The sequence below is a fragment of the Anolis sagrei genome, chromosome 6 (genome assembly GCF_037176765.1).
Source record: "Anolis sagrei isolate rAnoSag1 chromosome 6, rAnoSag1.mat, whole genome shotgun sequence".
NCBI lineage: Eukaryota > Metazoa > Chordata > Lepidosauria > Squamata > Dactyloidae > Anolis > Anolis sagrei.
In genome coordinates this window covers 2517209-2529422 of record NC_090026.1, presented here as the reverse complement: position 1 = coordinate 2529422, position 12214 = coordinate 2517209, and the positions used below count along the sequence as shown (strand labels likewise).

Sequence of the window (12214 nt, the reverse complement as noted above, 5' to 3'; positions counted from 1 at the left end):
AGTATTTTCTGTTGGCTGTGGGAGTTCTGTGTGCCAAGATTGGTTCCATTTCATAATTGGTGGACTTCGGAATGCTCTTTGATTGTAGGTGAACTATAAATCCCAGCAACTACAACTCCCAAATGTTGAGATCTATTTGCCCCAAACTCCACCAGTGTTCACATTTGGGCATATTGAGTATTCGTTCCAAGTTTGGGCCAGATTCATCATTTTTTTGATTCCACAGTGCTCTCTGGATGTAGGTGAACTACAATTTCCAAACTCAAGGTCAATGCCTACCAAACTCTTCCAATATTTTCTGTAGTCATGGGAGTTCTGTGTGCCAAGATTGGTTCAATTCCCTCGTTGGTGGAGCTCAGAATGCTCTTTGATTGTAGGTGAACTATAAATCCCAGCAACTACAACTCCAAAATGTTGAGGTCTATTTTCCCCAAACTCCACCAGTGTTCATATTTGGGCATATTGAGTATTTGTGCCAAGTTGGTCTAGAGCCATCATTGTTTGAGTCCACAGTGCTCTCTGGATGTAGGTGAACTACAACTCCAAATCTCAAGATCAACACTCACCAAACCTTTCCAGTATTTTCTGTTGGTTGTGGGAGTTCTGTGTGCCAAGATTGGTTCCATCCCCTCATTGGTGGAGTTCAGAATGCTCTTTGATTTTAGGTGAACTATAAATCCCAGCAACTCCAGCATTACCAAATGACCAAATCAATCACCCCCAACCTCACCAGTATTCAAATTTGGGAGTATTGGGTATTTGTCTAGACATCAATAGGAGCATAGTGTCTAGATCTAAGGAAGTAATGCTACCCCTCTATTCTGCTTTGGTTAGACCACACCTGGAATATTGTGTCCAATTCTGGGCACCACAATTCAAGAGAGATATTGACAACCTGGAATGTGTCCAGAGGAGAGCGACTCAAATGATCAAGGGTCTGGAGAACAAGCCCTATGAGGAGCGGCTTAGGGAACTGGGCATGTTTAGCCTGAAGAAGAGAAGGCTGAGAGGAGATATGATAGCCATGTACAAATATGTGAGAGGAAGCCACAGGGAGGAGGAGGGAGCAAGCTTGTTTTCTGCTTCCCTGGAGACTAGGACGCAAGGGAACAATGGCTTCAAACTACAAGAGAGGAGATTCCATCTGAACATTAGGAAGAACTTCCTGACTGTGAGAGCCGTTCAGCAGTGGAACTCTCTGCTCCGGAGTGTGGTGGAGGCTCCTTCATTGGAAGCTTTTAAGCAGAGGCTGGATGGCCATCTGTCAGGGGTGATTTGAATGCAATATTCCTGCTTCTTGGCAGAATGGGGTTGGACTGGATGGCCCATGAGGTCTCTTCCAACTCTTTGATTCTATGATTCTATGTGCCAAATTTGGTCCAGTGACTTAAAATACATCCTGCACATGAGATATTTAGATTACCATTCATAACAGCAGCAAAATTACAGTTGTGAAGTAGCAACGGAAATAATATTATGGTTGGGGGTCACCACAACATGAGGACCTGTACTAAGGGGTCGCGGCATTAGGAAGGTTGAGAACCACTGATCTAAGGGCAAGCCCTCCACCCAAAGGTTTAAAAAGTGGGGCAGGCTCGCCAAGAACTATGTTCTTCCGTGTCTGCATATGTTTTGCAGCACTGTTGGCACTCCACCGATGGTCTTTGGACCCAGCGCAGTTGGCCATTCCTGGCCCAGTTTGTCACGCAACTGGTGCCAGCCTATCTCTTCCGCGTGCCCCCCCCCCAATAATTTCCTGGCTCATGGCCGGAGCCCCACCTCGCCCCACAGAGAAGGGAGAGGCTAAGCAGTCATTGTTCCCTTTGGGAGGGATGGGGACAAGGGTCGCCTGCAAAGGCAAAAGGACGAATTTCCGGTGCCCTCTGCCCAGGGAGCGGATAAGCTATATCTGCCAGGCGCCAAGATGCCTTCAGCCTATTTGCCCCGGCATCTCTCCGGATGGGCAGCAGGATGGCACAGCTCTGGACCTGGCTTCTGGTCATCCAGGGCGCAGCTGTGATTTGGTGAGCTGAGAAAAGAAAGTTGGGTTAGGGCAACTTGGGTCAACAGTAGTAGAGTTGTGTGTCATACTGTTGGGTTAGGGCAACATGGGCCAACTTGGGTCCTCCCTCCAGGTGTTTTGGACTTCAACTCTCACAATTCCTAACAGCCGGTAGGCTGTTAGGAATTGTGGGAGTTGAAGTCCAAAACACCTGGAGGGTAGAAATTTCGCCATGCCTGGGTTAGGGTTGGGGCAGCAGAAAGAGTTGGGATCCCAATTTGTCTCTGTTGTGGTGGTGTGAGCACCAGTGTGATGTTGGGATTCAGAGTAGGATTCGGGTACACTGTACATCTCTGGTTTTTTCTGTTTCTATTTTTTTTCCATGTCAGAATCATAGAATCATAGAATCAAAGAGTTGGAAGAGACCTCATGGGCCATCCAGTCCAACCCCCTGCCAAGAAGCAGGAATATTGCAATTAAATCACCCCTGACAGATGGCCATCCAGCCTCTGCTTAAAAGCTTCCAAAGAAGGAGCCTCCACCACACTCCGGGGCAGAGAGTTCCACTGCTGAACGGCTCTCACAGTCAGGAAGTTCTTCCTAATGTTCAGATGGAATCTCCTCTCTTGTAGTTTGAAGCCATTGTTCCGCGTCCTAGTCTCCAAGGAAGCAGAAAACAAGCGTGTTCCCTCCTCCTCCCTGTGGCTTCCTCTCACATATTTATACATGGCTATCATATCTCCTCTCAGCCTTCTCTTCTTCAGGCTAAACATGCCCAGTTCCCTAAGCCGCTCCTCATAGGGCTTGTTCTCCAGACCCTTGATCATTTTAGTCGCCCTTGAGAAACTGCAAGTTGCTTCTGGTGTGAGAGTATTGGCTGTCTACAAGGATGTTGCCTAGGGGACGCCAGGATAACTGACTGTCTGCCAGGATGTTGCCCAGGGGACACCTGGATGTTTTACCATCCTGTGGGAGGCTTCTCTCATGTTCCTACATGGGGATCTGGAGCTGACAGACAGCAGCTCATTGCATCTCGTGGATTCAAACTGCCGACCTTCAGGTCAGCAGTTCAGCAGGCACAAGGGTTTAACCCATTGCGCACAAAGCTTCCAGTCCTCGTCGTTTTGGGGAAAGAACAACAAGACACAGGTTTGCTCTTCCACCCTATGCTCCCTCTGCTACATCAGAATGGAACTCATCTATTGGTCCTCCTAGGATTCTCAAACAAAATGCTGTGTCATCAGGTGCTCTGCTCTGGCTGACTTCTCTGGTTGAAGGAGTCTGCAGTGCCTTTCATGTTCCTTGATGCGTGTCTGGGCAATGTTGTTGCGTTTGGTGGTCCCTGTATAGACTTGTCCACAGCTGTATGGTATCCGGTAGACTCCTTCAGAGGTGAGAGGATCCCTCATGTCTTTTGCTGAACGGAGCATTGGTTGGATTTCCTTGATGGGTCTGTAGATAGTTTGTATGTTGTGTTTCCTCATCAGCTTCCCTCTGCCGTCAGTGGTTCCCTTGATGTCTGGCAAGAACCCTTTTCCTCTGGGTGGGTCTTGGTCTTTACTCTCGTGGCTTCTTCTCAGTTGTCTCTTCTGATGTCTGAGGTGGGGTCTCCATTGGCCTGGAGAGCCCAGTTGAGGTGCTTCAGTTCATCTTGGAGGAGGTGGGCTTCGCAGATTCTTTTTGCATGGTCTGCCAAGGCTTTAATGGGGCTTCTTTTTTGGCTTGGGTGATGGGTGGAGTTATTATGTAGATATCTATCTGTGTGTGTGGGTTTTCTGTCGACGGTGTGACCCAGTTGTTGATCTGGTTTGCGGATGACTAGGACATCTAGAAAAGGCAGTCTCCCTTCCTTTTCTTTTTCCATGGTGAACTGGATGTTTGGGTGGATGCTGTTGAGATGGTCCAGGAACCTGTTGAGTTCTTCTTCTCCATGGCTCCAAATGGTGAAGGTGTCATCCAGATCTCTGAACCATATGTTTGGGTGGATGCTGTTGAGATGGTCCAGGAACCTGTTGAGTTCTTCTTCTCCATGGCTCCAAATGGTGAAGGTGTCATCCACATATCTGAACCATATGTTTGGGTGGATGCTGTTGAGATGGTCCAGGAACCTGTTGAGTTCTTCTTCTCCATGGCTCCAAATGGTGAAGGTGTCACCTACATATCTGAACCATAGAGTGGGCTTTTTTGTTGCTGTTCCCAGGGCTTGTTTTTCAAAGTGTTCCATGTAGAAATTAGCTATGACCGGGCTGAGAGGGTTTGTTCTAGGCACTGTCAGGCCATTATTTATTTATGTATTTATTTATTTACTTTATTTATATACCGCTTTTCTCAGCCCTTAGGCGACTCATTATATGCTAATCAAGGTGGTCAGTTGAAACATTCCCACCTAGCTCCAGCAGACAAGAGTCCTTTGTCCCACCCTGGTCATTCCACAGATATATAAACCCTTTTTCCTACTTCCAACAGACCTAACTACCTCTGAGGATGCTTGCCATAGATGCAGGCAAAACGTCAGAAGAGAATGCCTCTAGACCATGGCCATATAGCCCGAAAAAATCTGCAACAACCCAGTTTTATCTAATGTCAGAAAATGCTGATGGAAATATACTTGTGCTCACGAGAATCTTCGCAGATCAGGATTTATGCTCCACAATTTTTCTCAATTCTTTTGTGTGGCTTTAGCATCAATTTATTTATTTACTCTATTTGTATCCCGCCTTTCTCTATCCCGAAGGGGACTCAAAGCAGCTTTACATATGGCAACTATTCAATACCTTTGATTTGAACAACAAATATTTGTCACACCCCATTTACAATATCTTCTGCCCCCCCCCCAGCTTACTCCTTTCTGCGCAGAAAATAAGACTTTTTGTACAGAAATACTATTTTCTACATTGAAAACATTTATGCTCAGAAATGTATGGTATGTCTTCTTTTCTATCCCATAATGCAAGTTTTGCACTCCAGGCCTGGAAACACCTCTGAATGCCGCACCACACAAGCATTCAAAAATATAAGCAAACCGTTTATTGTAAAAACATATAAAAAGCATATAAAATCAGGAATAAGAAAGGAAGATATATAATCCAAAAAAGGTTTAGTAACAGATGGTAATCAAGCAATAATCCAAATGTCTCACAAAATTCCAGGAAAAGCCAGAAATCACAGGTACAGCACAGCATACAGCACAGGTACAGCAGGTCCAGAATCAAGAAGGTATAACTAATAAAACTTGAACAGGAGCACATGAACAAGAACATGGATTCAAAGGGATTAAATCCAAAATCAAAGCTTGACTTGGACCAGGAATAAGAGAACTCAGAATCCTAGAATCCTAGAGTTGGAAGAGACCTCACGGGCCATCCAGTCGCATCCCATTCTGCCAAGAAGCAGGAATATTGCATTCAAAGCACCCCTGACAGATGGCCATCCAGCCTCTGTTTTAAAGCTTCCAAAGAAGAAGCCTCCACCACACTCCGGGGCAGAGAGTTCCACTGCTGAACGGCTCTCACAGTCAGGAAGTTCTTCCTCATGTTCAGATGGAATCTCCTCTCTTGTAGTTTGAAGCCATTGCTCAATTGCATCCTAGTCTCCAGGGAAGCAGAAAACAAGCTTGCTCCCTCCTCCCTGTGGCTTCCTCTCACATATTTATACATGGCTATCGTATCTCCTCTCAGCCTTCTCTTCTTCAGGCTAAACATGCCCAGTTCCCTAAGCCGCTCCTCATAGGGCTTGTTCTCCAGACCCTTGATCATTTGAGTCGCCCTCCTCTGGACACATTCCAGCTTGTCAATATCTCTCTTGAATTGTGGTGCCCAGAATTGGACACAATATTCCAGGTGTGGTCTAACCAAAGTGGAATAGAGCACGGGAAGCATGACTTCCCTGGATCTAGACACTATGCTCCTCTTGATGCAGGCCAAAATCCCATTGGCTTTTTTTGCCGCCACATCACATTCCTGGCTCATGTTTAACTTCTTGTCCACGAGGACTCCAATATCTTTTTCACACGTCCTGCTCTCGAGCCAGGCATTGTCCCCCATTCTGTCTCTTTGCATTTCGTTTTTCCTGCCAAAGTGGAGTATCTTGCATTTGTCACTGTTGAAGTTCATTTTGTTAGTTTTAGCCATTCATCTCTCTAATCTGTCAAGATAGTTTTGAATCCTGCTCCTGTCCTCTGGAGTATTGGCTATCACTGCCAATTTGGTGTCGTCTGCAAACTTGATGATCATGCCTTCTAGCCCTTCATCTAAGTCATTAATAAAGATGTTGAACAGGCTTAGCTTCTCGCTCTATTGCAGCGTTGCCTGAATTAACCTTAAGGTAAACAGCTTGTTTAATAGACACCCATGAAATCATTCCTTTTCCCATGAATTTTCTTCACAACTTTCCTATGTAATTTCTCTAATTAGTAAATGAAGACTTTTGCTGATATCCATAGCTATAGGTGGATTCTCATGAGAACCCTCCTTATCACTCAGCTCTTCACTTGATTCCTTATTTGTTGTTGCTACTTCTGACTCCCCTGACTGTGCTGGAGGCCCTACACTTTCCAAGCCCGTTTTCTCACAGAGAGAACCATCATTTCCCAGACTTGAGGGTGACTAAAATGATCAAGGGTCTGGAGAACAAGCCATATGAGGAGTGGCTTAAGGAGCTGGGCATATTTAGCCTGAAGAAGAGAAGGCTGAGAGGAGATATGATAGCCATGTCTAAATATGTGGAAGTCACAGGGAGGAGGGAGCAAGCTTGTTTTCTGCTTCCTTGGAGACTAGGACGCAAGGGAGCAATGGCTTCAAACTACAAGAGAGGAGATTCAATCTGAACATGAGGAAGAACTTTCCTGACTGTGAGAGCCGTTCAGCAGTGGAACTCTCTGCCCCGGAGTGTGGTGGAGGCTCCTTCTTTGGAAGCTTTGAAACAGAGGCTGGATGGCCATCTGTCAGGGGTGATTTGAATGCAATATTCCTGCTTCTTGGCAGAATGAGGTTGGGCTGGATGGCCCAGGAGGTCTCTTCCAACTGAAAGATTCTATGATTCTATGAGGCTGGATGGCCATCTGTCAGGGGTGATTTGAATGCAATATTCCTGCTTCTTGGCAGAATGAGGTTGGGCTGGATGGCCCAGGAGGTCTCTTCCAACTGAAAGATTCTATGATTCTATGAGGCTGGATGGCCATCTGTCAAGGGTGATTTGAATGCAATATTCCTGCTTCTTGGCAGAATGGGGTTGGACTGGATGGCCCAGGAGGTCTCTCCCAACTCTTTGATTCTATGATGATTCTATGATTGAGAGCCCATCACTTTGTGCCACAGGAAAGCTCACAATCCCCTCTTAATCATCAGTTAAACCATCAACCTGTGGTGGCAGATCTACAATGGCAAGCTCCTATTTGTGCGCACTGTGTCTGTATCTGTCTTGGAACTCTTTGTAGAGTGTTGTCTTTGGCAACATAGTCAACCGGAAAATTTGTTGGGTGTTTTTTGTGTCAATGCACATGTGACCCATTGCTTTTAACATATCATGGGTATCCCGTTGTTTTCCCTGTCTGCATCCCAGAAGGTCTTTCTCCTTGTAGGAAGAACATTGCAGAAATAACATATTTCTTCCTTCAAGAGCAGAATTAGTGGAGGATTGCATCCTTATCACAGAATGGATTTTCCTAAGTTGGTGTCCTCCTGGTGCCTTGGACTGCGAGACCCAGAACCCCTCATCCATGCACCCAGAGGACACCAGCTTGGAAAGAATGTGAGAGAGAATACAAACAAAGATTCCCTCTCTTCTGTTTAGTTAATTTTTCTAATATTATGATCTGTGAACTGCCTGAACATCAAACAAAAAGTGGGTGCTAGAAACAATATCATACGAAAGCTGACTGGCACAACCTGGGGATCACAACCAGTTACAGTGAAGACATCTGCCCTTGCGCTGTGCTACTCTGCTGCTGAGTACGCATGCCCAGTGTGGAACACATCTCACCACACTAAAACAGTGGACGTGGCTCTTAATGAGACATGCCGCATTATCACGGGGTGCCTGCGCCCCACACCACTGGAGAAATTACACTGCTTAGCTGGTATTGCACCACCTGACATCCGCCGGGAAGGAGCAGCCAAAAGTGAAAGGACCAAGGCAGAGACATCTCCAGCTCATCCCGTTTGGGTATCAGCCAGCACGTCAAATACTTAAATCAAGACATAGTTTTCTTAGATCTACAGAGACACTCGCTGGAACACCTCAGCAAGCGAGAGTTCAAAAGTGGCAGGCTGAAACCCAGCATCTCAATCCGTGGGTGATACCAGATGAGAGACTCCCCCCCTGGGCACACAGAAGACTGGGCGACTTGGAAGGCGCTGAACAGACTGCACTCTGGCACCACGAGATGCAGAGCCAACCTCAAGAAATGGGGCCACAAAGTGGAATCCTCGACATGCGAGTGTGGAGAGGAGCAAACCACTGACCACCTGCTGCAATGCAACCTGAGCCCTGCCACATGCACCCGGGAGGACCTTCTTGCAGCAACACCAGAGGCACTCCAAGGGGCCAGATACTGGTCAAAGGACATTTAATCAGCTACCAAGTTTGCAAAATTTGTGTGTTTTTTTAAATCTGTTTGTTTGTTTTGTTCTGTTAGAAATGTAATACAATGTTCTGGTTGTGGATGACACAATAAATAAATCTGTGAATCTCAGGTATTTATCGCTTTACTGTTTCTTTATGGCTGCCCCTTCCTACCCCCACCCATCCCAGCTATTTTGAGCAGATGATTCACCTCCCACGCCCAACTGACCTTGCGCCTTCGCCTTGAACTTTAAGCAAGGAAAACACCCCAGAGGGATCAAAGGATACATCATTATGTCATCTCATTATTTGGAAAACTGTCAAGAATCCATTGCGTGAAATTCTGGGATTTGTAGTCTATGAGGGACTTAAAGCAAGAAGTTGGTGTTTTGTGGACAGCAAGCTAAACATGAGCTAACAATGCTTTTTTTGGCCTGCATCAATAGGAGCCTAGTGTCTAGATCTAGGGAAGTCATGCTCCCCATGCTCTATTCTGTCTTGGTTAGAGCTCACCTGGAATCACACTGTGGCCACTTCTGGACACCACAATTGAAGGGAGATGTTGACTCTAAGCTGGAATGTGTCCAGAGGAGGGCGTCCAAAATGATCCAGGGTCTGGAGAACAAGATCTATGTGACTTAAAGAGCTGTGCATGTTTACTGTGCTGTCACACCCAGACGCTGTAGGGAAATGCAAAGGGATGCTATTTCAAGCAACTAAAGGGCAATGCAAACCAAGCTCCTGGAAGATGGAACATTTACCCTTCGGAAGAGGAGAGGAGATATGGTGATGGCCATGTACAGGCCCGTAGCCAGGATTTTGTTTTGGGAGGAGGGGGGCTGAGTTTGGTTCGGGGGGGGGGGGGGCTGAGTCTGAGTGAAAGAGGGTCTACCCTAGCAAACCTTTTGTATCGTTACCCCAATACCCCATCATGCATATGGGATATATTGAGCATGGTGATCAGATCATGATATGAATAAACATAACAGTTTAAATAATGTACCAGTAAGGCCTTCTCGCGGACCACCATGAGAATTTGGGGGGGGGGGGGGGGGCTGAAGCCCCCCAAGGCCCCCCCCCCCCCCCAGCTACATGCCTGTCCATGTATAAATATGTGAGGGGAAGTCACAGGGAAGAGGCAGCAAGCTTGTTTTGTGCTGCCCTGGAGACTAGGACGCAATGGAACAATGGCTTCAAACTACAAGAAAGGTAGTTTGCTTTATGGTACATTTTTCTTACAAATTTTGAAATGGACCCTCCATTGACTTCGCTCTGTATGGGCGGAAATGAGCATTTATTTACCCCCAGAGAAAGAGGAATCTATGCACACCCACATTGCCGATCCCAAACCTTGTTTTCTGCTGCTCACCTTGTTCGTTCTTCTCTCATTTCAGGGCAAAACAGACCCATGGTGCTGAATTATTGCAGAAACCCTTTGCCACAAAATGTAAGTGACTTCCCAACTAGAAGGAGTGTATGTTTATGTAGACCACTAATAATATTAATTATTTTTCTCACTGTCTCCTTTCTTGCCTACTGTGTAATTCCCCACCCACAAGACAGCATAACAACAACAACAACAACAACAACAACAATAAATGCAAACATACCTCATTAAACAAAACCTCCACTAAAGAACTCCTTTTCCAAAACCTTTTTATGCTCTCCCAGCCCCCTGCTTTCCTTCCTCATCCTCTGTCTAGCTGGATGTTCTTTAGCAGCAACAGCATTGTGAGGGTGATGAAAGAACATGCAGACAGCAAAACAAAGGGGGAACATGGGTAACCAGCTCCCCTCCGCATGTTAAAAGAAGCATAATGTCACACACTAGGTCAGGAGCACCTTTTCACCCAGCATCAAACAGAGTCCAGTAGTAGCTGACTACAGAAGTTTATTTACAAAAGGCATATAAAGATATAAAGACCAATAGTCCAAGACTGTAACGTCCATGAAATCCAAGATAACAAGATACATGAGAGCCACAACAGCAAGGTGCATGAAGTCCAAAATAGCAAGGTATGTGAAATCCAAGAAGCCAAAAGCATAGGCAAAATCCATAGCATGAAAGCAGGAACTTAGGCAAGACAAAAACTCATTCAGGAACGTAGGCAAACTTGAGAGCTATCCATGAACCTGATTTGAAGAGGAAGTTGTCTGCTCTAAAGAGCTCAGGGAAACAGCACCTAATTGAAGCTCACACCTGAGCAAACAGACATGAGACCATCTCTTCGGCACCTGTGTTTCAAGGACTATAATTTATTTATTTATTTATTTACAGTATTTATATTCGGCCCTTCTCACCCTGCAGGGGACTCGGGGCGGATTACAATGTACACATATATGGCAAACATTCAATGCCAATTAGACATACAACGTATACAGACATACACAGAGGCTATTTAACTTTTTCTGGCCACCAGGGGAGCTGTCGCTTTCATTGTCCATCTACAATGCTGATGAAGTACTTCCACATTCCCCGCATGCTTTGCTGGAGTGCTTTTTATGGCCTCATAAATTAGTTAATTAGCCTCCCCACACATAGGTGGTACCTAATTTTCCTACTTGACAGATGCAACTGTCTTTCAGGTTGCAAAGGTCGACAACAAGCTACACAATTGGCTGGACACTCACTCCGACCCGGGCTGGCTTCAAACTCATGACCTTCTGGTCAGAGTGATCTTAATGCAGCTAAAACTCAGACAGCTGCGCCACAATCCCGGTGCTATAAGGACTGTTTCTCCTGGATTCTCTCTGACCTTCTAATTAACGCTTCCTTAGCTCTCTCCAAGCAGAGACCTAATCTCATATCATGGGGCCACTCCTCATCTTCTGAAGGCTGAGAAGGCCGGGAAGGTCAATTCTCAAGAGAAGCATCCTTTATCTCGGTCCTGACCTAGCTCTGTGATCGATGGCCTGCATTTCTGTTTGTGTTTCAACCTGAAGAACAGACACAGACTAAATGAAAACCTCATCTTCTGAATCAGAATCCCCAACAACCCCAGCATCTTGCTGCTGAGCCTCAACACATAAAACTAAAAGTCTAGCCATCCAAAAATAACAATTTGGGATACAAAAAGTTTGCAGGACACCCCCCCCCCCCTTTCCTATTCATTTCCCATTACCTCCAGTGCCAGGTGTTTGTTAAAAAAGGAATAATTAGGGATACACAGAGTTTGCTAGAATCATAGAATCATAGAATCAAAGAGTTGGAAGAGACCTCATGGGCCATCCAGTCCAACCCCATTCTGCCAAGAAGCAGGAATATTGCATTCAAATCACCCCTGACAAATGGCCATCCAGCCTCTGCTTAAAAGCTTCCAAAGAAGGAGCCTCCACCACACTCCGGGGCAGAGAGTTCCACTGCTGAACGGCTCTCTCAGTCAGGAAGTTCTTCCTAATGTTCAGGAAGTCAGGAAGTTCTTCCTAATGCTAACCGGAGTTTGCCTGCCTTTGCTTCTTCTCCCCCACAGCCTCCCTTCCCAGCTGTGACTTCGACGATGCAGAGCATCCTCTCTGTGGCTGGACCCAATCTGAGGACGATGGCGGGCAGTGGCTCCGAGGCGATGGGCCAAGGCCTGGGCAGAGCCCTGGCCCTCCAGGAGGGAAGCCTGAGCGGAGTAAGACATTGTAACCCAAGTATGGGCAAACTTT

At 46.2% G+C, this 12214-nt stretch overlaps 1 protein-coding gene across 1 annotated transcript in view; it reads left to right on the top strand.

Moving 5' to 3' along the window:
* Positions 1–12060: 12060 nt before the first annotated feature.
* The window catches only part of ZAN (zonadhesin), a 62148-nt gene continuing 61994 nt past the window's right edge, over positions 12061–12214 (top strand). Inside the window, exon 1 of the mRNA XM_067469555.1 lies at positions 12061–12199. Coding sequence (XP_067325656.1) covers positions 12061–12199 — 139 coding nt within the window. The remainder of the gene's footprint in view (positions 12200–12214) is intronic.